At 44.1% G+C, this 27,266-nt stretch overlaps 1 protein-coding gene across 2 annotated transcripts in view; it reads right to left on the bottom strand.

The window, feature by feature from the left end:
• Nucleotides 1-12,486: 12,486 nt before the first annotated feature.
• EFR3A (EFR3 homolog A) overlaps nucleotides 12,487-27,266 on the bottom strand; it is a 1,082,041-nt gene continuing 1,067,261 nt past the window's right edge. Inside the window, exon 24 of one of the 2 annotated variants that reach the window (XM_069220764.1) lies at nucleotides 12,487-18,771. In XM_069220764.1, coding sequence (XP_069076865.1) covers nucleotides 18,666-18,771 — 106 coding nt within the window. In that variant the 3' untranslated portion in view covers nucleotides 12,487-18,665. The remainder of the gene's footprint in view (nucleotides 18,772-27,266) is intronic. The other variant, XM_069220765.1, reaches the window with a different exon arrangement.

The following is a 27,266-nucleotide window of genomic DNA, read 5'->3' as shown; positions in this document are numbered from 1 at the left end:
AGGCTGGGTTGGCTTGTGGATACCCAAATTCACCACAGTTCCCTAAATCAGTTGGGGTGGACGCGACAACATCTATTTTCAAAGTCATAGTCAATGCGGCTGCGGGCAATCTAAGCCCCGTAATCAGATTCCCCAGGGAGTCCAACCTGCCTGAAATAGTTTTTATAAAAGCATTTAGCCTGTCTTCAATGCAAGCAAACTTTGTAATTAAATTCAAATTTATATGTCCCTCCCCCTGCCAACCAGTGTAATGCCACATCCTCATGGGCTGTTCTAGTATCAGAATTTCTTTTTAATCATTGGTGGTAAGCAAAGTGAGTATGATACAAGTATGAGTAGTCACATCCTGACAGGATGTGTCTGCGATACACAGGTTTTTCCTTCTAGTGCCAGCCAGTGCAAATATGGGGATTGGGCTCCAAGTTCTAAGTCATGGTCTCTTTTCATTACCCGTCCCCAGATGATGATTTAATTATTGTGTTCAAGCGTTCTCCCACTGAGCCAATTTCCTGCTCAATGACCCCATTGCATTTGTAGTATGACTTATGTATAAGCATGTTATCACCTCTGCCAAATCCTCTTCCTACACAAAATCAGGACTATCACCAATACTCCAAACATACTCTTTAAGGTTGGTAAAGAGCTTTCTTTGTCTACTACCTAGCAATCCTTGGAGAGTTCACAAAGTTTATGCAACAATGTTACAGCATACATCAGAGACAAAATCTTGAAGAGCTAGTTCGACTAATGTCTATGAGGAAGGGCCCCCCTCTCACGTTGGTAGCAAAAGATCCCACAGCTTACCATTCATCATCTGTTATGTCTGCTTTCCCTCCCATCTCCTCACTTAAAGAAGAAAATCTCCTTATGAATCTAAATTCAGGCTCACCTGATCATCCCTGTCCTCTTAGAATTCTCCAATTTGCCCCAGCCCTGATTGCGACCTCCCTGGCAAAAGTCTTTAATCAGATGTTGGCTACAGGAGTATTTCTTCAGTATTGGAAGGAGGCAGTATCATCTGCCTTAAAAAAAAACAAAAAAAAAAACTAATGGGGATCCTGAGGACCTTAAAAATCTGTGCCTAATTTCTCTGTTGCCCGCACCAGCAAATATTCTAGGAAAGTACTTAAACCAGGAACTGGCTGGGTTTATAACCAGCCATAATTTACTGGACCTCTCACAGAATGAATTTTGCAGCGGCCAGAGCATTGAGTCAGCATTGGTGGCCGCTGCAGATTTCATACAGTGTCAGGTGGATGTGGGGTGTCACTATCTTGGTAGTGTTGGATCGGTCAGGGGCTTTTCACACAGTATCCCCATCCCGCCTGGTGCAAAGACTCCATCAGGCAGAGGTGAGGGATATGGCTCTTGGCCTCTTAGGGTCCTTTTTGACCAACTGGACTCATCCAGTCAGCTGCAGCAAGTTCAGAACAGAACCGTTCCAGCTTCCCTGCAGGGTACCTCAGGAACCCTCCCTCATTCCTACCCTTTTTAACATGTATGTTGCCCCTTAGCTAGACTAGTAAGGTAATTTGGCTTTCAGGTGTTGTCCTATACTGACAACACACAAATCATTGCTTCTTTAAGTGGTAATTTGCCCGGGGTAGCTGACAGCTTAAACTCTGCATGAACTGTCTCAGCACATGGATGGAGCAGAATTGTCTGAAATGAAATGTAGACAAGATGGAGATCTTGGTCTTTGGGGCTCAGCAATCAGTGTGGTCAGAACTCTGGTGGCCTGAGATGTGTGGTCCATTACCTTCCCCAGTGGCTTTGGCTAAAATCTTAGTAGTGATTTTTGACAACTCTCTCACCTTTGACGCTTGGGTCAATAAAATCATAAGTTCCTGCTTTTACATCATTAAAATTCTGAAAATGTTTTTGCCACTCATTGCAGCGGAGCTTAGCATATCAGTGGTCATTGTTTTAATAATACTGTGTCTTGATTATTGCAACACCTTACATTCAAACATCAACAAGGGTACTCACTCAGAAGGCTGCAAGTCATTCAGAATGCTGCCGCTCGCCTGGTTATGAATGTTCCAAAACAACTCTCAGTGAGGGAAGGCTTGCGCTCTCTACACTGGCTTCCTGTTACAAAGTGAATGACCTACAAGGCGCTTGGCATGGTATTTTTGGCTCCTCATCACCAAGGGACATTGCAGCTGAGAACAGTCTCACTGGTACACCCCAAAAAGATCATCCTCTCTTAGGAAGGTGACCATTCCAAGATTTTGGAAAGCCAGATAGGGTGTCAGCTCCTTTTGAGTAGCTGCTGCTAAACTGTGTAACACTCTGTCCATTCACATTGTGAGTCTGGACTCTTTTGCACCTGTCTGGAAGAAATTTAAAACTTTGCTCTTCTCCCTTCCAGGATGGCAGCTCTTTGGATGATAGTGGTCGTTTCACTCCTTGACAATTTCAGCTCTTTGACGCCTTCTGGCATAATGTGCTTTATAAATTCCTTTCTATTCAATTCCATTACTAAAGAGCGTATTAATAGATTATCCTTGCTACTGGTTGTTGATTTCCTTTTTGTCATACCGGTATCTACCCCCAGCAAGGGGATATAAAGATCAAAGAACAACAAAAGAAAGAAAAAATATCAAGGTGGTAGCCCAAATCAGCCTCCTCTGGCTATTCACAGCCCACGTTCAATTCATGGGCAGCGCAGTGATAAAATCCCACCTCCTGAGGTCAAAGCAGGCTGGCCCACATAGTCCCTGATCGTCCCTGGAGCAGACTTTAATAAAAGTGTCCCCTGCCGCGGGAGTTCAGCTTTCAATTTTTTGGTTGAGCAGTAGAGAAATCTCACGTCCTAAGGGCAAAGCAGCCTGCTCCAAGTAGTCCCTGGTGGTCTGTGGAGCGGACTTCAATCAAAGTGTCTCAAAGAAGGCACATGTTCTATTTATGGGCCGTATGGTGATGAAACCCCACCTCCTAAAGGCATAGCCTGCTGGTCCACATGGTCAAACTAATGTGACAGTACGAGTATTGGATCCAGTCCTGCAGCTGTTTCTCTGCCTTGACAAGAGGAGGAAGAGGAAAGAAAGATTGAAGGATCATAGTCTTGCACATATGAAGTGCAGTCATCCCTTTCTGTAAGAAACATAGACAGGTGAAAATGACAAACTTTTTCAAGTATAAAATTCTGAAATGCTGACAACCAGAGAGGGACTGAGCTCACCAACCCTACAAGCTGAGTTATTGCTTCCAACAAAACTTCTTGAGGCTACGAAGTCAACCTGGCAAACTGAACATTGGTTTGAATGGGAATACCATCAAGAAAGTTAACACAAGACTAAGGGACAAGAAAGTGGTAGGAAAGCACACTACTTGTGGTAATCTAACCAGAGGAAATTAATCAAGAAGACTTATGAATGTGTACAGGCTACCACATACTCCTTACATGGATCCTGACCCTGCTGTGCCAGGCATAGCTCAAATCGTAACACATTGGAAAAGCAAGACTTAATGAGGTTGAAACCTTACACCTCACACCACTGAACAAACCTATACCAGAAAACTGAGTAGAAGAGAAAAACACCTATCTAGCACAGCTCAAATGCCACTCATGAAGCTATGGTGTTTGGGACTTGTAATGGAAGACCTGACCACCTTGTTGCAAGAGCATGGCCATTTTGCATGGTAAAGGACGAGAACATCTTTTCAAATGACCGCCGAGGCCGCGGGAGACAGAATACCGCCATTGCCAGCGGTATTTCTGTCTCCCTATTATGACATTTCCGCTGGGCCAGCGGACGGTAACATTGTTACCGTCCGCTGGGCCAGCGGAAATGTCACATCAACATTGCAGCCGGCTCGTAATTGAGCCGGCGGCAATGCTGATGTGCAGCGGGTGCAGTAGCACCCGTCGCGCATTTCACTGCCCAATTTCGGGCAGTGAAATGCGCAACGGGGATATGCCTGGAGGCCCCTGCACTGCCCATGCCAAGTGCATGGGCAGTGCAGGGGCACCCCAAGTCCCCTTACCGCCGGCCTTTCCATGGCGGTGTGTACCGCCATGGACAGGCCGGCGGTCGGGGACTCATAATCCCCAGGGATTATGACCGCCAGGCGGAATCCTGGCAGCAAAGTGGAGGGGCCAGTGGTAGGGCCGTGGCTTTTCCGCCACGGTCATAATTGCTGGCGGAACACCGCCAGCCTGTTGGCGGTGTTACCGCCAACATACCGCCGGCCGCCAGGGTCGTAATGACCCCCTGAGTGCCAATAGATTGGCATACCAGATCCTCTGTGACCAATAAGGGGAAATCAGAATCAGCTGTGCCTAATCCTCCTGCACTTTCAGTAGTACGTTTGAGCAAGCCCTAAGACCAGTTGAACTTGAACGGTTGAACGGTTCAGAGGAAAGTGACTAAGAAAACTGAGAACACCTCATGTTTTGGTCAGCGATGAAGAGATCCACAAATGGAAACATCAATCTGAAAAAGACCACCTCCATCACTCCCAACGCGGCAGAAGATCCTTCCAAAATGGGAGCATGATCTGAGGCCCAATTGAGAGCCACTAGGATGACTGGGGTCTGGTAGTTCCTGATCTTTTTCAGAACTTGTGGCAGAAGACCCATATGCAGAAAGGAACACAAGAGTCCAGTGCTCCATCCTAGCCTGAATGCACACTGTCAATGGTAGCGAAAAGATCTAGCCAGAATTTTCCCCACTGTTGAAACATTACTTTCGCCACCTTGGTGTGCAACCACCTTTGATGATCTGCCATTCGTCCTCAGGTGAGCTCCTTTGCTCTGGCGTTTAAAGGTCCCTTGAGGTGGTTTATGATCAGTTACCCTGATGCTCTAGCAAAATCTAGAGGTGCAGCACCTTTTGGCAGCAGGCCTGCCCCACTTTGCCATGCTTGTTGTATTACCACATGGCAAGGGCAAGTGGAGAACCTGCAACTTGAACAGGTTGAAGTGGAGCTGGGCTTTCACCAGAGATCAGACCTCCACCTCTCTCAGATGACCTCCCCAACTCAGCAGTTACACATCGTCACCACCGTCAGCTCTGGGTAGGCAAGGTTTAGGGGTTTGCCACTGGTTAGATTACATCCATCAGCCACCACTGCAGATCCTGTGCAGTCTGCTATGAAACCTGGATGATATCCAACAGGTTTCCTTGGTGTTGAGCCCATTGAGACTGCAGATCCCACTGCAGTGCTTGCATATGCACATGTGAAGGGGAAAAGTAAGATGCATGAGTCCAAAATGCAAAGAAGCCTCCGAGTTCCTCCCAGCAAGTTCTAAGACCAATGCTGAAACACTGGGATCATAGCCCAAATATACCATACAGGTTTCATTGGAGGAAAGGACCTGAACTGCACAGTTTCCAAGATAGCTTCTATAAAAGGGAATCAGGAGGTTCAGTGTTGTCTGGAGGTGGACTGTAGTGAGCCTGCCTTCAATAGCTAGTTGTCAAAGTAGGAGAAAAACTGTATCAATAACCTCAAACAATGCACAACAATGACTGCCATCACATTTGTGAAAAAATAGAGTGGCTCTGGTAAGGCCAAATACAAGCATAAGCATGGCAATCTGAAAATGCTCCAGGCAAACCCTGAACCACAGATACCGTTTGTGGCACTATAGGATGGCACATGAAAGTATGTGTCTTGGAGGTCAAATGCTACCATCCATTGAATTTGTCTTTCTGCAGGAAGTCATTCTTAGGGCAATTATCTAAAGTAGGTCATAGGACTCTGTCCTTCTTCAACATGAGGAAATAGCGGCAGTAATAGACTGTCCCTAATTCCGAGGCCAGTACCCTCTCAATGGCTCCTTTGGTCAGAAGAACATGCTCCTCTTGCTGCAAGATGGATAGTTTCTCCTCTGAAAGCCTACGTTGGAGGAAGCTGTAGTGAGTCAGAAAGAAAAAGAAGGGTATAATCCTGATAGACGATCTGGAGGAGCCAGGTGATGGACTGCCATACTGGGAGAAAAGGTCTGATCCTGGGAGCCCCGATCATATCTACAGAAGGAGTAAAAGGAAGTGTGTGACTGGCATGGGCTCATAAAGAGCCCCAGGACTGGGCTTTAACCCTACTCTCCCTTAAGTGTTCATGAGTTGAATTAGCTTTGTCACCAAACAGGCGAGTGCCATCGAAAAGCATGCCCAAAGGGGATGCCTGGAGATCACCCGAAAAGCCAGTTGATCTCAGCCACGTGTGACATTAGAGAACCACAGACGAAGCAATGGCCCTGCCAAGTGAGTAAGTTGGGTCCATACGGAATCTGATGGCCAACTTGGTGCATCCCTGGCATCAGCGACAGCCTAGTTCAGGCTGGTTTGTGCCTCCTTCGAGACTATATATAGCATTTGTGCAACAAAGTCCCACACCGCTAGGCTAGAACACCCCAAGTGGGCGCGGTTGTTCACTGACTGCAGTGCATGGCAGGCAGAAGAGAAAATCCTCTTACTGATGGTATCCAGCATCTGAGAGTCCCTATCCAGTGGATAGATAGGAAACGTGCCAAGATTAACTTTGGAGGTTGAAGCCTTTACCACTAGGCTCTCATGAGTGGGTGCTAAATGTTGAAAGCTGGGTCCCCAGAAGTGGGACGGTGATGATATGCAATCATTCTGTGTATAAGGGTGCCCGTGCATGACTTGGCCCAGGCCCTGAGCAGATAGAGAGGGCTTCCTTGAAGGGCAGTAGAGGTTCAGTGTAACATATCCCCATCTCAAGCACCTCCGTCAAGACATTGGTCTTGACTTTCACAGAAGGTAACTGGAGATCAAGGACCTCAGCCACCCTCCTCAGCATCATAGCAAAGGATGCCCCTTCCTCCATAACTGCACTAGTAGGAGAGACCAGGCCAATATTTGCTGAGTGCAAAGCCACCAGCAAAAATCCAGTTAAGGCATCCCCCAGTCCTGGGGGGCCCAAAGAGCTCCAGAGGCATCAGCTCACCCAAATAGGAGACGCATAGCCTCATAAAACTCTCCGATTTGGGTGGGGGTTGCACCAGCTCCAGGGAATTCCAGGAGGCACAGACCCATGCTCAGGCTTCACGGGTGGAATACAGGAATGAGACCTCAACATACAGCATCGTTCCTGAGCCTTGTCCAATGTCAGATTGGCAATGCGAAGTTGAAGCACACTTGGACATTTTAGATTTCTAATGTATCTAACGATATATCTGGTAGAGACATATTCTAGTTGCAGATTCCTTACCTTTGAGTCCTTACCTTTGAATTTCCCCAGGCATCAGACTGGATCCAGAGAGTTTTCTTTGAACAGTCCCTCTGCGCACCGTCAGGTGGCGTCAGTCGACTCAGCGGGCGTCATGTTCGCCGTGATGACATTGTGATCGTATATAGGTGCCACCCCGGCGCGCTGACGTCAGTTTCTTTTCACGACTTTCCAGGGGGGGTGGGTTGTTAGGGAATCTGCAACTAGAATATGTCTCTACCAGATATATCGTTACTGAAGGTAAGTAACTTGTACATCTGATAGAGACTTCTAATTGCAGATTCCTTGCCTTTGAATAGATACCCGAGCAATACCATCCCCCGGTGGTGGGCTGCGAACCAAGATTACACCAAGAAGTCCTGCAGGACCGAACGGCCAACGTAGCCGCCCCTTCAGACCTGACTGTCCAGGCAGTAGTGTTTGGTAAAAGTGTGCAGAGATGCCCACGTCGCTGCCTGACAGATGTCCAGGACTGGAACGTCCTGTGCTAGCGCTGTGGAAGCAGCAGTAGCTCTGGTGGAGTGAGCGCACAAACCTTCTGGAGGTTGCTTTTTAGCCAGAGTGTAGCACATTTTGATGCATGAGAGCACCCATAGGGAAATCCAGACCAGCTACGATGAAAGGGAGCGTCTGAGAAGGAGTCAGGTGTGACTTCGGCACGTGAACCCCAGCGAATGCAAAAGGTTCGCTGTAGTTTGGAGGTGGGAGACGACTGTCTGGGGCAAGTTCGCCTTCAACAGCCAATCATCGAGGTAGGGGAAGACTGGGACCCCTAACCTGCGCAGATGAGCTGTCACCACTACCATCACTTTCGTGAACATCCGAAGGGCAGTGGTTAGGCCAAAGGGGAGCACGGTAAACTGAAAGTGCTTGTGACCTACCACGAATAGTAGGCAACGTTTTTGTGGGCCGGCAAGACGGGAATGTGGAAGTATGCGTCTTGCAAGTCCAACGCTACCATCCTGTCTCCGGGATCCAGGTCAGAAACGACCTGAGCCAATGTCAACATTTTCAACTTCTCCTTTTTGAGAAATAGATTGAGGGACCAAAGATCTAATATAGGCCAAAGACCCTTGTCCTTTTTCGGCACCAGAAAGAAGGGGGGAATAGCAACCACGACCTACTTCTGGCAACGGAACCCACTCCATAGCTCCTTTGGCCAAAAGGGCTTGGGCTTCCTCGTGGAGAAGCGCCATATGATCCTCCGATATTTGATTGTAAGAAGGTGGCATGGCTGGAGGAGGTGTCTCGAAGGGGAGGGAGTAGCCCCTTCGGACAATTTGGAGGACCCACCTGTCCGAAGTGATGGATTGCCATTGGGGCAGGTGATGGCGAATACTGCCACCAACTGGTTCCTGGTGTACCCGCTGACTAGGAAGGTTTGGAGGCTGAGGAGGGGGCGGGGTTGGACTGGGTGACCCGCTGGCTCCCTGATCCCAGGGGGCGTGGGATCCCACATCTGTGCAGGGGGTGTACAGCATGCGGGGGTCGATGGCCGGGGGGGGTGGAAGGATGCGGTTGGGTGCCCCTTCTGTAGCCACTAAAGGGGCGAACAGCGGACTGCTGGGATCTAGAAACGGCTGTGAGGCCAAGGGACCGGGCTGTGGCTTGGGAATCCTTAAAGTGCTCGAGCGCCGAGTCCGCCTTGTCTCTGAAGAGACATGTGCCATCAAAGGGCATGCCCCTGAAAAGCCAGATGTTCTCAGCCAGGCGTGGCATTCTCAATGCCACCGTCGATGCAAGCGATCTGCCCAGAGAGTCGGTCGTATCCAGTCCACAACGAATCATGAACTTCGCTGCATCCCTCCTATCTGTTACAGCTTGGGAAAGGATAGTCCAGACCTCCTCCAGAACTCAAGGCAACACTTGCGCGACCGTATCACAGAGAGTATGGGATAAGGGGCCCAAAAGGCATGCGGTGTTCATGGACCGCAGTGCTAGACTGTTGGAAGAAAACAACTTCTTCCCCAAGTTGTCCCTACACTTCCCTATCCGGGGGTGCGGCAGGGAATGTGCCAGATGAAGAAGAAGCCTGGATGACCAGGCTTTCAGGTGTGGGTTTGTTGGGTGAGGAATCTCGGGTCTGACGGCGCAGGCTGATGGCGGCGGGCAATCGTCCTATTCACAGGAGCCCCTGTGCTGGGTCTGGACCAAGTACCCAAAAGGATGTCGGTCAGTGCTTCATTAAAGAGAAGAAGGGGCTCGGAAGAGGAAGACCCTGGCTGAAGCACATCGGTTAGGATATTAGGCTTAACCTCCACAGAAGGTAGCTTGAGGTCCAGGACCTCAGCCGCCCTCCTCACCACCATGGAATAAGAAGCACCCTCCTCCTTAGCCACGGTAGGAGGAGAGAGCATGCCATTGTCAGGAGAGGTGTCTAGACCACTGGCATCACCCAAATCCTGCACCAAATCCATTTGGGGGTCAAGCTGGCATTCTAAAGGGTCCAGCGTCTTCTCCATACTCTCCCTGTATCCATACCCACAATAGATGAACCCTGTGTCGATCGACGTCGTTCCGGCTCTGAGTCGTTGGGTATGAGGATCGGATGGATCGACGTCGATTGTGGGCCCCACTGGCATCGGGAGGGTCGACGTCTGACCTGATGCTGGGGTAGGTCGCCGTGACACAACCTGCGTCGGGACGGATCCACGAATGGATCTTGAGGAAACCTCCGGAGCTGTGGCCGAAGCTGACGACTTTGAACCTGAGGGGTCCTCTACTGACTCACCTGTGCCCAAGGGCGCCAAAGGTGGGTCGGACTGCCCAAAAATGAGGTGCATTGCCTCATAAAATTCTTTAAGCTGGGCAGGGGTGGCTCCGGCTCCAGGGAAGTTGGGGAAGCATGGAGCCAACCCAGATGAAGGCTCCGATGACAGAGGCCTAGACTGTTGATGCTCTTCCCATGTCGCGTCGTCCGAGCGACAGGGTGAAGTCAAAGAACGCTTATCCTTCTTCGACTTCTTTTGCTTGTGACCCGAATGGCCTGATGACTTGGAGGACGAGGAGTGGTGATGACTCTGTGGCCGATCTCGAGACCTTCCTCTTGAACAAGACCGTGAGCACTGCTGAGTCGAGTGTTGAGCCGCCATGAGCTTTAGAGACCGCTCCCTCAAAGCTTTCAGGTTCATGGCCTGACACTCAGAGCACGACTTCAGGTCGTGATCGCGCTCCAGGCACCAAAGACACATGGGGTGCGGATCCGTCACCGACATAGTTAGGTGACATGAGTCGCAGGGCTTGAATCCAGTCTTGCAGGACATCCCTTGACGCATCCACAAACTCATCAAAAACTTGTCGATGTAGTAAAAAAATGACTGAGGTAGCTCTTCTCCAGATCTGCGCGTAGGCTGGCGCGGAAAGAAAAGAACTCACGGTGGCGCGCCGGGGTGGCGCCTATATATGATGTCATCACAGCAAGCACGACGCCAGCGATGCCAGTGGACTCGACCGACGCCTCCTGGCGGCGCGCAGAGGTATTGCTCGAAGAAAAATCTCCGGGTCCAGTCTGACACCTGGGGAAATTCAAAGGTAAGGAGTCTTCAACTAGAAGTCTCTATTAGATGCTTGTGAAACTTAACGGATGCTGATTTCGACCACAATGATAACAGACGGAAATGAACCCCAGAGTTGGCCCGGGACCTTTCGCATGACCAGGACCTCGAGCAGTCCAGAGTCTTCCGATGTCAGGCCCCCAAGTATCTGTGTCCTGCTCCCAAATTGACTTTGGATTTATAGTGCAGCAGTCGGGACAGTTCCTGGAGTCGTGGTCCGGCTCTAGACACCACAGACAAACCAGATGAAGGTCCATCACAGACATTTGCCTATCACAGGCTCCACAGGATTTAAAAAACACTTGTTTCTTAGAGAATAACCATAAGACACACTGGGAGAAAAATGCAAAAAATTAAAAGTTGACAAAATGTTGAAAAAGTGGTCAAAAATTGACCGGGGTAGCTCTTTCTGTTGAAGTCCGCGCACTGAGATGTGCTTGCATGAGCACCACACACGTCATATCCAGCCCGTTCGAAGTTGGCATGGAGTTGTTCAACACCACCTATTGGTGCACATGGGTTCTGCTGAAGATTTTCCAGTTGCAGCATCAGGGAAATGCTAAGATAAGGAATCTGTGGTTAGATGTCTCTAATCAGATGTGTAGTATGTATATTTATGTATGATTTCACATTTAGACTAACACGAGTGAACACGAGTGCTGACTGACAAAAACAAGAGGCAGGAAACAAAGAAAAATAGTACGTCCAAACAACAGAAAAACATTTGAGGCGTAAGTAGACTGTACTTGGCCGGTGCTCCTCGGCCAAGTAAAGGAAGTGACCTGTGGCCTGCCAACCCATTTAGGAAGAAGCACTACAAAAGTGACACTGCCTTCAATCTTTTGGAAGTGGCAGGCAGCGGCAGGCAGGACCAAATGCCTATACCGCCAACAACAGGTCTTCCAGACAGAGCATATGTGCTGTCTAGGCTCAACCTAAAAACTTCTTAAGTAGGACTGAGCGTCAGTGAGATATTTTTAGAAATAAGGAGCACAATTAATAAAAAAAAAACAGTTTTCATACTGTTTTGGGCAGCAACATTGAGAACTGCCTCTGACGAACTGTCAGATCTGCGCTCTGCCTGTTTACAATGAAAATTCCAGCTCCTTGAAACTGGAAATTTGCTATAGCGTTTAATGCCCTAGAAATCCAACTGGAGCATTTGTGACAGCTGCAGGGACAGGGGAAGCGTAAACCATCCCATTGCCTGTGACAGTGAATTAGCAGTGACTTTAGTCCAGCGCCTCCTAACGGACGGGCGTGTTTAGTTAAAAGAAAAAAGGTCTTTCCCAAAAATCCAAAGAGCACTTACGTGACCCGTCTAAGGAAGAACTGTGAAAGCAGTGACAGCCAAATTGGTGCATGCTGTAGAGATACTGCCAGGAGTATAGTCACGCCCAGGAACACGCCAGTGGAAGTCCACACTGGCACTTATAAAATTCACACCATAAAGACTGCTAGGACAACCCGCATTTGGATATTAAAATCACCTCATTAAAAATAGTGTTAGCTACAAAGGAACATACAAGGTAAAGCAGCAGTTCATCGGTGACTTCTACAGATTTTCGAACAAACGATTACTGAATATCCTTTCAAACATAAGACAGAACAAAACATATAAAGCATGTTTTTTATGAAGATCAAAGCAGGGAGAGACAAGGCTATGTATAATTACATTCCAAATAAATACACACAAGCGGCAATTTAAAACAAAAGAACAATGTAATGTTTCTGATATAGCAGTTCACGTTTATTGCTTAAATATTGATTGCACAGTGGGTTTTTACATATCGTCACACAAGGCATACGGGCAATAAAACAAAACATTTATCAGGTCAGCTGACTGACATTGCTAAAAAGCTTTTGGCATGTACTCTGGTTTTACGATACCTGTAAATGGCTAGCCGTCTGCTTATTTTATTTTAAAACATCGATTGAATAAAACTGAGATACATAAGCACACATAACATCAACAAATCGGAAACAATCATTGTGCAGCATTTAAATGGTGTGTTTCAACTCTGGGCTGCTGTTTTCGAGTACAGCATTCCACCAGTAATCGGCTTTCCTTCGAGAGGCAATAACAGCATTTAAATCCTCACTTCCTTGGACATACATACTGCAGCAATTAGAGGTATGGAAGCAAACATAAACTACATAAATCAGCACTAAACTGCAAAATAAAAATGCTGAAGTAACGTATGTTCATTTTATACATATAGTAGAAATGTGTCACTATGAACCATATGAAATCCTTAGGAAATGCAGTTCTGATCGGCAAGAGGGGCTCCTCCATTAGGGCGGAGGAGCGCCGCTCCCCTCGCCAGCAGCAGAAGCTGCAAACCTTTCACAAACTAGGTTTATTATCCCTTTGTGATGAAAGGGGCTAAATGGGCTGGGCCATGGAGGTGACGGGCAGTGAGGTGAGCGCACAGAGCACTCCTATCAGAGGGCATGTGTGTTTGGTCGGCCATCTTGGGCCGTCCAAACACACGTGCGCAGTAGGCTCTCCCCAGCCCGGCCGGACTGCACAGGCTCACAGTCTGGCTGGGAGCGCCCAGCCAATCCTGATGCTGCTCTGAGTATCCTTAGGATTGGCCTGAGGGCAAGCTGGGAGCCTGTGCCTGTCTGCAGCGACGACGAGGGAGAGAGGAGCGGCACGGCAATGGAGAGGGTACGTTTTTATTTATTTTTGATTAAATGTTACCCCCCCGCACGCGCGCGTTGCACCTGCTCCACCCGTTTACAGGCCATGGAGCCTCAACTGTTGATCGGGGTATATGCAGTAGTTTTATCACACAATGTACAGCTGCTAAACAAATTGCCTCTTTTTTGTTTTAAATTGTTTTTGTTTTTTTAAACTAACGATGTCAGGTTTATTTGATTGGGACACTATTCTGTGGAGGTCAGACATAAGTTAGATTCTAAATTGAACTGCCAATACAAACCTATTAAAACAAAAAAACAAGAAATAACTCAAACAATGAATTCAAGTTTTTAAAAACACATACAGCTGAAACTTACATAAAATAAATTCTGAGATTTACTGGATGGAATCTGGAAAACTCTCTGCCCAAAATTGAGAAATGCAGCTGAGCTCTCGGATCGAATAGGTAAGTGTATCTAAAATGTGGTATTTCAAATGGTGCCAACTGTTCGATGGATTTGTGAGAAGTGCACAAATGATGAGAATGCAACGCCCGAACACATGGCATTTGACACAAAAGATGGAAACTCGAGTGATGCATTCACAGATGATACCACGTTGATTCATTTCTACAAATAGCATGGAGCACAAATATTTCCATACTGATGACATTACATTATTTTACATTAAACTGTCGAAAAGCTGTCAAGTATAAATGGGCTTTACGTCTTGCTGAAAACAGAAGAGTACCCTGTACATAAAGAATTCATGTATCTCTCTTTACACATGTACTGAATATTAACAGAGAAACCACTGGGATGGGCAATCCTTTGTGACTATTTTCATTTATTGCCACTATGAACCATAATTAAAATCAAAACATAATGAGGATTAATTGCATTACTCGTCCCACTCAGCCCTGTATTTAAACTAAACTGGATTTCCATGTGTAGCATTTACACAATATGTTCTAACAATGAGAATGCACAGCAAGCAATTACTGCATGTCATGGAATCCATTTGTTTACTAGAACATATTTAGTACTAATTATGGATATCTGAATTTCGTTTTTCAAATTAATGTACATCTGACTTTAAAGGTGAAACCTTCAGGAGTATCTTTGTGAGCTGTGGAATGTAGGTGCATAAACATTGGTAATATTTTACCGAATTTATGTTATTTAACTAAAGGACACTTTCCTATCTGAATGTGGTTGCTAAAAAACTCCAAATGCCCCATCCATTTAATAAGGCTGCATTTTCAACTGAGGTAGGGCAAGGGTTCCATCTCATGGTGTACAATTTAAAAAAAAAAACAACAAAAAAAAAAAACGACAAAATGCCAAGCATTTTGTGATGAATCCAAACCTACACTTGTTCATTATTAGGACTACTCACTGATATTTCCTATGTTCAATTTACAGTTGGCAGTCTATTTCTCATAGAACATTCACTCAATGTTTTACTCCATAACTTCATAAGACTTTAAAATAAAGCCAAACATTTACAGAAAAAGTACTAGCCATCTGTTGGTATTCTTTGCAAAGAATGACAACAGGATGAATAAAGCAGTGTACGATGATAAAGGCTGCAGGTAAAAAAAGTTCCACACCACGTATAAAGTGACTACAAGACCTCAGAAATATATAGCTAAAAATGTATGTTGTACAAAATTTTTAACATTTAAAAATTAAACACTTTTCATGTTTTATAATTAAATGACAAAAATGTAAATTATAAGTAAAATGGAACACAAAGACATGCATATTTTGACAAATAAATGAGGAACTCAAAGCAGAGGCAGTTACCTATGGTGCGAACAAGTACAACATATTTGGTACCATATGCCGCTGAATCATCATTTCATTTTAAATCAACAACTCAGAATTAAATGGTCCACTTATTTACTATTTAATCCTCTTTGGCGTAGCCTCACTATCAACGGACATCGCCTCTGAATACCTCTAGCTTCTGATGTCCTGTAGGTCTTAATGGGAACTTAACCTCTGAAATAAGAGCAGCTTTCCTAGAGGAACTTCTGTTTGTTCTAAAAGCTATCACAAATGATAAAATGTGTTTAAAAATCAGTTTGTATGTTTTTTTTTAAATAGCAGAATAGTTCCTTTAAAATGTTTGTCTTTATGCAAGCGCTGATGAAGGACAACAGCAATCCTATTACTTTTGCAAAGCTTACATCAGTTACCATTCACCTGCATGTGCACCGTAAACATTTTGGTAATAACTTCCTAACTAATTTGCATGTTTAATAACTGACAAACTAAGGACGATTTATCGAATCCATGCAGTCTTCTAATAACAAACTGGATTTTCCTCTACTGTAAACACAAGGGGAGAGATGTGAGAGATCTGTAAAATTGTTTTCTGTGAAATGCAATACATAGAAGTAAATCACAGGAGCAATGTTCACTATTTACAAAGGACTACAAAATATATTTAAGACCAACAGTGGGTCTCAAATCTTTCCTTCAGTTTGCAAAATAGAGCAAAAATACAATTTCACTAATTTGCATTGATACTTGCCATACAATCGCTTCCCTTAATAGTTTACATTTAGAATAACAGACTTAACTAGCTGCTACATACATTTTCAGTTCAAGCTTGACTTGTTAGTTTCCACAATAAAAATTATTATTTTCCGAAACGGTGACTCACGAAAAGCAAAGATTAAAAAATGTCAAAATCATGAAAAATATTGCACAACTCAACTTCTTTAACTTAGCAGACAAGTACTCACCTGAAGTCAAAGAGCACAGTGACAGTAATAAAACAGTCTTTTAAAATAGATCCAAATTAACCGTTATAAAACACTCAACATATATATAAGTTACAATGATAAAACAGTTGAAAGAACTTTCATGTACATTACTTGAGAGGACGGTTGATGTCTTCCATGACATTCACTGAATCTCTAACAAGATTTCATCCAACATTACAAAATCCCCTATAATCCTGAAACAATTGTGAAATGATGAGGTTCCCAACTGCTACACGGGTTTCTTGCAATGTTTGAGACTTTGCATGGAGAAACAGCATGGTTGGCTGATGCTAAGATCCAGAACCAATAATCTTTTTTCCATGAATATTGACCATTCAGTTCTGCAATGGGCATCATAATGGGAACTATCTCCTAAGTGGACAGAAGAATAAACTACTTAATAATTTTCAACACGCAAAACTATATGGTAAAATCTGAAATTGGATTTGATGCTCTAATCACAGAATAAGGTACAAGGCGGTAGTCAGAAGATAGAATGAAATGCCAAAATAAATACTAGACTTTTGTCTTTCACACCATTCACCCAAGAGATCCATTACTAAGCAAGCCCTTAAACAAATTTGGGAGATACAAAAAGCAACATTCCCTAAATCTCATAAAACACATATAACAGTAGAGCGTGTTGGGACAGGAGCTAACATCCAAGCTGTCAGGTGTAACACCAGCATGCAACGTACAAAGGTTTATTTGCAAATTTCTTCACAGTCATGGACTAATCACAGATTCCCTTGTAGATAATAGAAGGTTAAAGATTGATGCAGAGAGTAAACTATAAGGACACTGATTCCTTTTTTCAAATACAGCCACTGGATGCACACCTCCCAGATAATTTAGGGCTCGCTATGGTTAATGATTAAATCAAAGTATCTAAAAAAAATTGCCTTTGAAATATCAGCCAGCATGAGAAAATGATATTAAAAGGAAAGAAAGAGGAAGAATGTTTGCAATTTAGGTTCAAGTTGGAAACTGTATGCTCAAAAGTAAAATGTTTCCTAGTTTTCACCTCCACCTATTTCAAGAAGTGATGATCTGTGTAGAACTAAGGAGTAGTGAGACTACTGTCAAAAAGTCCCAGGGTAACAAATGTGTTAGTCGAGTCAGTAACCTGGCCCCGTTCTATCATGAGAGAAAATAATTAAACATATTCTTTGAAGAATCATTTAGTCACTAAATGAAAAAAGGTGAAGGAACTAGTCAGCCTCAGCAAGCCACCATCAGAGTATGGAATACATCTGTAGAACATCCAGCCAGGTATTCAACTGAACCTCATACGTGAGAAGCCTTTAAATGTGCAGAAAGGTTCTGGGGATCTTTGTGTTTAGTTAACAACCTCAAGGGTTCAAACCGTGCCATCTGTGGTGCAGAAATATGGGTCATTAATAAGACCTCAAGCTCAGGACCAGAAATAGCTTAAGTCCTAGAGAAATTTCTAGAATGTGGATTCAACATGTAAAGCAAAATGATGAGTTAATCTCAGCTCATAATTGTCAAATAAGATGTCAAGCACTCACCTCAGACTGCCAATGTTGCTCACAATTAAACTGCCACAACATGCATCATGGGAAGGAGCTTATATGCTCGATCATTGATTGTCCAGAAGAATGGTGTCCTCCCTAGGAAGATATTCCTGTACCACATGCTCTGTAAATTTCTTAATATTTTAAGTGGATTTGGGGGACGGGGTACACAAAAATAAATGGGCTGGTAAATGTGTTATGTATTTGTGCAGAAACTCAGCAGTGGCTTCCAGGTGCCCACAATAACAATATGGAGATAGATATCAAGCATTGTATGACCTACACATAGATGTTTTTCATGACCAGTCAGTCATGATATGTTCATTGCAGAAACTATTATTTCAATTTCACAGGGAAGTCAACTTCGCACCACCGATTTTCATTAGAGGTGCAGATACATATACACACTTATTTCAAATGTGTAAAGTATTAACACGTAGGGAGAACAACACAATACACAACAGTATTGAGTTGAGGAGATTGGGTAGGTGCCATGGGACAAAGGGATGAAGCATTGTAACTGGGGCAAGAAAAAGAATAAACAAGTGTATACATAGTCGCAATGACTGACAAACCAGAATCTGACAATATTAATGCTGAAATAACAAGTTGGAGTGAGCTAAATGAATGGAGTGCAAACAATATCCATCCTCACATATACCCTTGGTTCTGATTGTACAGCACAATTGTTTTATGCCTCCTGGTTTAAACTTAGTGGTATTATTTTCCCAAGATAGTCTGATGAAATTCCTATGAGTGGCAAAAAAAATGTTAAAATCAAATATTAAAAAATAACTAATGGTTGGACTTTAGACAACATTTCAGGCTGTCTGAACATTCATTAGGATCCATCTGATTGTATTAAAGCAGCTAGAGTTAACACCTCTAGAAACGCATCGTGTTTCATAATTTAATCCAGATGGCCAGTTAGTGCTCGACCGCACTTAGTACACACAAAGGTCTGGAAACTTCATCTCGTAAACTGGAACAGAGTGGTACTGAGCATGTCCCGCTGTTATGGTCATTGTGCCAGAGGGGCTAGGAGGTGGCCTGAAATAAAAAAAATATAAAAAAAATTAAAAGAAATTGTGAAATAGTTTAACAGGGAAAGCAACACAACTGCATTGTTTTATGATGCCAAACTCCAAAGGCAAAATTTTCTGAAGGAACCTAATATCACAGAAAGGGAGATTGTAGCAATGACTTCTATTAAAGATCAGTGACTATCCAAATTGATTTAGCAACAGCTTTAGTTTGGTGAATGGGTGTATTTGCACTATAAGGAAAGTACACCTTTTTGGCAAGAAAACGTCAGAAACTGTTGATATTCCCTATTTAAATAAAAAGGAGCAACTGACACATACTATTGTTCACAAAACAGTTGATTTAGCATTTATTTGTAGAAAGGCATTATTTTAACAAAGTTGTAAAATACGGGAGGAAGATTTATGGTAGGCCTGGGTGAAATTTCCGTTACGCTTATTACGCTCAGTTCTGCTATTGCGTAACTTAGTTCATGGTGGTTTGCGTTAACAATTTACTAAGAGCAAACAGGAACAATGCAAATGACCAGAACACAAGTGGGTGCTGTTTGTGCACTTGTTTTTTGTGCACTACTTTATTGGCAGGAAATGTGCCATTGTGTCTAAAACTGATGCAAAGATATACTTCATGCTAAAATATAGTGGAAAATGCTGGTTTTGCTTTTCATGTAATTACACATACATTTTCAGAATTGTTGCATAGTTATGCAATACCAGGTTCACCCCCATTTTTCTGACTGATCCTGGTGGTAACTGACCGTTACTGTGCTCTGGGTTCTGCTAACCAGGCTCAAGGCCAGTGCTCTGATCAAAAGGTATTTGGTAATGAGGTACACTTACAATTGTCAATGCCAGACTCCTGCAAGTCTCTTGTATATTATTAGGACAAATGGGATTCAAACTAACTATAAGTCATTAATAGGTAATAGGGTAGGGAGGGTTAGAGGCCCAGCAGATTTCCTGCACTGGAGTGTGCACTGCTGTGTTGCCTACTGCCGTATTTTTAAGGCATCAATGCCTTGCAGACTGTCTTTAACAAGCACTACCATAGCCAATAGGTTGCGCTTTTGGGATTCTATAAGTGGTTAGCCAGAGTTATTGGCTTTGCCACAGTCTTCAAGCTATGTTGTAGGGCAGCGTGGGTGCTGTGCAGCATGTTGAAAAGTTATAATAACAAGCATGCAAGAGCTGTTGACTTTGCCAATGTCTTTTAGCCATATTATACTACACATGGCTGTGCAGCATGGCTAAAAGTCAAGTGAGAAAAAAAGCGATTTGACGCAGCCAGCACTGGGTAGAATGGGCAAGCGAGTACAGGAGTTTGGGGTGGGGTTGTGAAGTAATGACGCTCCATACAACAGTAAAGACCAAAACGGGAAGCTTTATTCATGAACAACTCCGACGCAGTGCTCTCTCTCCCAAGGTCAGCAAGTAACTGCCGCAGAGAGAACACCGCCGAGCTACACGTATTAAACATTCCATTATGCTGTCTCGAGGCCTGCAACACACATGATCCTCGAGACAGATTACGAGACAGATTATAACACATCCCTTACCGTTAATATTACAAAGAAAAAGAAACATGTAAAAACATAAACATATAAAAACATAAACATGGCCCTGTTGGCCATACTGGATATATAGTACACAGACTTTTTTTTTCATTCAATTGAACATTGGACATTTTGTGCTGTTTCACATATTGAATATGGTCTTCAACAGTGATTGATGTACTTTATTCTTTCTTATAAACATGGAGAATTCAGCTGCAGCAATCAACTCTCCTCCATTATTTTTGATGCATCCTGGCGGTCCGCCAATTGAATGGGAGGAGTGGGAAGAAATTTTTGACAATTATTTGGAAGCGCTGGATGGGTCGGGGTTTTCTTCTAACAGAAAAAAAGCGTTTTTACTTAGCTTTTTGGGCAATGAAGGTCATTGAGTGTTTAAATATCTACCTAAGGCTTGCGATCAATCTGGGGTTTCTTGAGGCAAGATATAGATTGGAACTGAGATTTGCTAAGACTGAAAATGTGGTTATGCGCAGATTTAAATTCTACACGCAATCTCAAAAAGAGGGCGAATCCGTAGACGAGTTTGTTACTCGTTTGAGGGAATTATCCATTAAATGTAAGTTTGGCCCCATGACGGAGGAGTTAATTAGGGACCAACTTATAGTACAATGTAGAAGCAGAAAAATGCAAGAAAGATTGTGGGCTGCAAGAGATCCAAAGTTGAAAGATGCTATTGAGATTGCTAAAGTAGTCGAAGAGTCTGAGTCGTGTATGAAGTTGATGGATAATAGGGAGGTTAAATATTCTGATGTGACGTGTGGAGAGTGAGGTTGCGGTTACCTCCAGAATGTGGGGCGGAAAGTCAGGTAAAGGGATGCCTGGCGGAAGTACAAGCGGTAGTGCTTTTGGCAATAAGTTGTGTTCTAAATGTGATAGTAGATATCACACGCATTTTGCCAGAGTATGGTAGTAAAACACAAGTTTATTAGTTAATTAAAACCATAAAACTTTCCTTCCACATAAACATTTAACAGAACAATTTTAGTGCAAAAAGGCAATTACAGTTCTTTAGCTTTAGGTGAAGTGGTTAGTGAGTTTTTCTTCTATATACAGATTTTAAGAAAGGAACATACTGGTGCTATGAGTATTAATAATGAGACAACAGAACAATCTTTTTTTTTTTTAATGTAAAATGAATACAACGCCGGATAAAATCCTATGTTTAAAATGAAAAGCTATATGAGATATTGTTCCCCTGAGATATTTAACGAAAACAGTGGCAGACAACTGAGACATTGGTAAAAATAAGACAAAGTGGGGGGAGGCCTTCCATCAATTTTATCTACCCCTACTTATGTCTGATTGTTGAAGCCGGACTTTATTATGACAGGAGCTAAGCAACTCTGTGAACTACATAGGAGCCTTCCCTTATTTAGGATATACAAAGCAGATTATATGAATTTCGCTATCGTTTCCGCCCTCCCTCTATCTGGACATTTCGAGAGGACGTGGTTTTATGAGTGAAAATTTCCAGAAATTGAACCAGCCTAATGTTCAATATAGTATTTTGAGGGTTAAAGGCTGCAATTAGTGCTTGTCTGCAGGATCTAATTCTTAAGACGTTAAATTCTTTTTTCAGCAAGAGTCTCCTTTCGGCCGCCAGGGCTGGACAAATGCAGACCACATGCATCAGGTTTTCATCTGCTAGATGGCAGAGACGGCACTCCTGGGAGTCTGCTTGCCACACCTTCATCCATTTTGGCATGAGGTCTAAGGTAGGGACCTCACCCAGCCTAAGTTTGAGAAAGGATTGCTTGATTTTCCGTGAGTACGGGCCCGCCATAAGTGGTGATTCTTTAAATGTTTTGTAGGAGTTAAGGATCAACCAACTATGTCCCCTTTGGGACAATGAGGTCTTGTCTTCTAGCCGGCTCTGTAATTTACTCGCTTTATTCACTACTTTATTGAAAATGGGGATGGGTAAGGCCCTGTTCCATATCTCATCTAATTTCAGAAGACTCTTACTCTCTTCTAGGAATTTTATGTAGTTGGAGTTCCCTCTTTCTAGGATAATTTCCTGCCAGACTAGATTGGCTAAAGACCCCTTTGAAGCGCGGCTCAATTTGTAGCAGCATTTAATGTATGCCGCCGGTCGGGCTAACAACTGTTTGACCAGCATGAATTCCAGTCTGACCTGGGCTGGCGATGCACGCCCAGGTAGCCGAAAAACACGTTTATAGGTTTTTATCAGAAGCTTTTCCAGAAGACCTACTTCCTTCCCCCTCATTATTTCGGTCCCATAGGTGATAGTTGGAAGAAGCTTCGCTCTCATTACAGCTGTTAATGGGTTCAGAGCATGACCACAGATTGAATTTGCTAGCTTACAAAAGGCGTAAGGGCCTGCGTTTTGTTTTTTATTGCTTCTTTTTGTGCTGTGTAATTACCTCTAGCATCCACCACCAATCCTAGGTATCTGTATGATGTTACTTCCTCTAGGGTTTTCCCATTCATATGCCATTTACCTTGGGTGGATGGCCTGCGGTTTAAGGTAATCATTTTAGATTTTTTATGATTAATTTCTAAATCATTGGAGCCTGAGTATTCTTCTAATGCCTTTAACAATTTCTGCATTCCTATTCTGGTATTACTGATTAGTAATAGGTCATCTGCATATAGTAGGTTCGATACTTGTTGGCCGCCCAGTGAGGGAGAGTGAGATGAGTGACCATTTAACTTGGTGGGGAGGTCTGCTATGTACAGGTTAAAGAGTGTTGGGGCCAATACACAGCCTTGCTTCACCCCCACTGTTGTTTTGACTGCCCTGGATAGGTGAGAGCCATCCCCAAGTTTAACCTTCACCCAAGTATCAGAGTATATCATTATGATCGCATTAAAAATAGAATGTGGCAGCCCCCACTGAAGTAGTTTGGCCCACAATTTACCGCGGGAGACACAGTCAAAAGCAGCTTTAAAATCAACAAAACATAAATAGGTTGGAGTCCCCTTTGCTTTTGCTCTGTTTATAATCAAGCCTAGCCCCATAAGATTTGTTAATGTTCCTTGGTGCTTGGTGAACCCGGTTTGATTGAAGGGTAGAATATTGTTATCTGTGATCCAGGCTTCTAGATGTTTTAGCACACAGCAGGAAAAGTATTTTAGGTCAACGTCTAAAAGAGAGATTAGTCTGTAGTTGCTTGGGGAGAGCACGCACCCACCCTTATATATGGGGTGGATTACTGAGCCTTTCCAGGATGCCGGGACGTTGCCTGTTGTGATCACGTCATTAAACATTGCTGCCAGGAAATTGGCCCATCTTTCTGTTTCTTGTTTAAATAGTGCTTGCGGTAGGCCATTGGGGCCGGGAGCGCAGTCCATTGGTGACTTCCCAATGATTTTTAGTAATTCTGGTGCCGTAAATTTAAAAGGTTCTGGGATGTTGGGATCCCAGCTAATCATGTGCGACTGAATTTGAGGGCCTTCTTCGATGATCCGTTCTTTTAGATGGGACTTTAAATGGGCTACCCATACTTCCTCTGTTATGTTTGCGTTATTGCCTGCTTTTGCGCCATTGTCTATTATATTGATGATTTTCCAAAATCTTTTGGAATCAGATGTTTTAGTCGCAAAATGTAGTTTGGCCCACAGGACCTCTTTTTGGGCTTTTTTAAAGGTCCATAGATCCCTTTTGTACAATTTCCTTTGCTCTTTCAGGGCAGTTAGTATTGATACATTATCTGGGGATTTACGTAGAGACCTTAGTAGTTTCCCTACAGCTGCTTTCCTTTTGCGCACTTGCAGCGGTAGAAGTGAACTTTGGCGATGATTCAATTGCGCTCCCTTTCTTGTGTTACATAAGGAATCTTTTTTAGTGAGATCTAGGGCAAAGTTCTCCCAGACTGTTGTCAGCTTTGGCCCACTTGTGGTATTTGATTCTAGTTTTCGTAGGGCCTCTTCTGCCTGGGTTTTGATGGTGTCTGAGGACCATTTGAGTCGCTTTAGATTTTCGGTGCCTAGTGTCCCGTTTAGGGCTGCCACTTTCTTACGTTTTTGCGGTGATGCACAGATCCCCAATACCTGTGGCTTATGGTCGCTTTCCGTGCGGTCTATGATGGTGAAGGTGTTTACTAACTTATATAAAGCAGGGGACACTAAAGTGTAGTCTAGATAGGAGACTGATTTCCCGGAGAATCTTGTCCATGCCGGTGGGATATCGGGGCATTTCCGTCCGTTTAGCGCGAAGAGGCCTACTAATTCACAGGTGCGTATAAAACTCTCCCCTATTTTGTCTTTACTGAGTTTTTTGGGGAGGGTTTGGCTAGGCATTCTTGCCACTGTTTGGGTGTGATCCTCACTGGGGATGTGAAATAAGCCGAGATTGAAATCGCCCGATATTAACCAGAATGCTGATTTTACTGTACCTTTTATCCTTAATAGTTGCGTTAAAAATGTATTTGCTTCGATTTTTTTATTTTTAGGATTGATGTATGTGTTGACCAGAATCAATGGCTCCTGTGTGTTTTTCCCCCAATCGTCTAGCTGGAGAAATTGGAAAGGTTGGTTTTCCTCCTTACGCTCAGAGATTTTTACTAAAAGGCTGGTACTAATGTAGATGGCAAGGCCTCCCTTTGGCCTACCGGGCCTATTTGTTTTCGTTGCTGGGTTATGATATTCCATGAATCCGATTATCGGTATTGATTCCATTGCCCAGGACTCCTGTATGAGTAAGATGTCAAAAGTGCTGAAAAAATTTATTACTGCAGGATCCTCCAGTTTTGACCGAAGGCCACCGATATTCCAGGAGCAGATGGATAAAATGCCGTGTGCGGGTTGATCCTTACCAATTCAATTGTTGCCCATCGGTCTTGGGGGTAAAACCGTCGCTACCCGTTCCCTTTCTGGGTACTTTTGTTGACCCAAAACCACTCTTTCCCTGTCAGCGGGTGTGTAGGTGGGTTCTCCTCACTGCACCTTTCTTCGATGGGTCTGCTGGCCTGATGTACTCCTTTCAGAACCGACCATGCTCCTTTGGAGGTTCCCAGGTATTGTGGGGCTAGTAACGGGGTTGGATACCGGTCTCCTTTGTAGATGGTTACCTCAATGCCGCAGTCTTTCAAAAGGTCCTTTTTTTTCATGATCCGCTTTGGGATATCTGGAGCCGAGAAGATGGTAAGTGTTGGATCTGTGTGTTGGTTGCCTCTTGCTTGAATACATTTTATAGCTGTGAGGTCCTTTGAGGCCACAAACTGAAGATCCGGTAAGGCTTTTATGATTCTTAAGATAGAAGATCGATTAAGAACATCTGTGAAGGACCTGGAGGTGAATTCTGGAATCCAGAGTAACTGGAGGGTATTCGTGTCTGTTATAAGTGACTGATTTTGCTCTATGTGCCGGTCTTGAACCTTATAGTCATCTTCTCTCTGACTAATTGCAGTCTTGCTGTCCACATTGACCAATGTTAATTGGGGGGACAGCGCAGGCGCAATTAGTTTTAATTTTTTGCTCTGCTCACCCCTTGTGGGGCTAGGTCTTATGTTGGTTGTAGTGCCAATTGTTTCGTGTGGTCTCGGGGGGGACTTTGTTAAGTGGGTAGTATCTGCTGAGGCGGGGAATGTTATCCCATCTACTATTGTGTTAGAGTTTGTACTTATGTGGGTGATAATGTCTCTATTGTAACCACCATTTGACGTCGCCTGGTCTTTAGGTGGATCCTTTGACGAGTTTAGTTGATAAAGTTGGGCGGACTTCCTACCCTTCCTTGCCCGCTTTCGTTCTCTTTTTGAGAGGGTCCGGGTTGTGGTAGACTCAGGATTCCTGGGCTTATTGATGGGCTGTAGCGGAGGATGATTCACCATATGTTCCATTAGAGCGCTTGCTAGTTGGCGGCTGTCAGCCAAAGTTCTCTCCTCACTTAAAATTGATGGAGCGGGCGCCAGGGAGGGAAGGGGCTGCTGCTCTTTTTGTTTCGGCTCCCTCGGGGTGGGTTTCAAAATGGTGGCGAGCGGTTTAATACATGTATATTCATCCTTCCTGGTGGAGCGGATTTCTTGCAGTATTCCCTCTAAGATTTGCGGCAGTTGGGATATCTTTTCTACTACCTCTTTACAGGAGCAGATTGTAAAGTCATTGGAGTGATTTACTTGCGCCCTTGTTATAAGTGCGTTTAATTTTTCCAACTTACTGTCGATCCCGGAGACAAATACTGCCAGGGTGTTTAGCAGGTCAACTTGAATGTCCATTTTATTTGAATGAAATTGCAGCGCCATGACCGTTGCTTGCATTGAATTTAGGATTGCGGCCCACATTTCTTCTGATCTGAATGCCCCTGGGGCTCGGGATTTTGAGTCGGGCTCTTGATTATCACTTGGTAGTACTTTGTTTAATGTTGTTTTATGGGGGGCTTTCTGTGCGGCTGTCACTGTTTCTGCTTTTGCTGGTCCGTTTATGGATACCTGTTCTATATCCCAGAGGTCCTGTTCTTCTTTTTCACCGTTGTACGTTGGGAATGAGTGAAGTTTTGGACTTTGACAGAATGGGCCATCTTCCTGAGATTCTTGTTCTAAATGTTCTGCGATTGCTACCAGTTCTAAGTCCAGGATGGGTAGTTTCGCTGGGCTAGATGTCCATTGGTACTTAGTGGCGTCTAGGGGGTTATTACATAGAGTTTTGTCTTGCCTAGGATTGAAGACGAATGCTGGTGTAGGAGTTGGTGGTACCACATTGTCCTGGACTATACATGAGGCATATAGTTTCGTGGGGTGATTTTTCCTGATCACTACTGTTGGCGATAGGGGGAGGCGAGGGGGTGAATTCATTCTGAGTTTCTTTTCGCTGCTTCCTTGCTGTTGCCAGTCTTGGCATGGTGAGGTTATTTCCCCAAGACTTGTTTGGGATGGACCCATGGAGTCGATCCTTTTTCTGGTGGTGTTGGTGCCAGTAGTAGTGAAGTAGTCAGTTATCTTCTGATGTTTGTGAGAGACTACGGACTCTG

Source organism: Pleurodeles waltl, chromosome 2_2 (genome assembly GCF_031143425.1).
Source record: "Pleurodeles waltl isolate 20211129_DDA chromosome 2_2, aPleWal1.hap1.20221129, whole genome shotgun sequence".
Lineage (NCBI taxonomy): Eukaryota > Metazoa > Chordata > Amphibia > Caudata > Salamandridae > Pleurodeles > Pleurodeles waltl.
The sequence above is the reverse complement of the archived record's forward strand: the minus strand, read 5'-3'. Positions and strand labels throughout refer to the sequence as shown.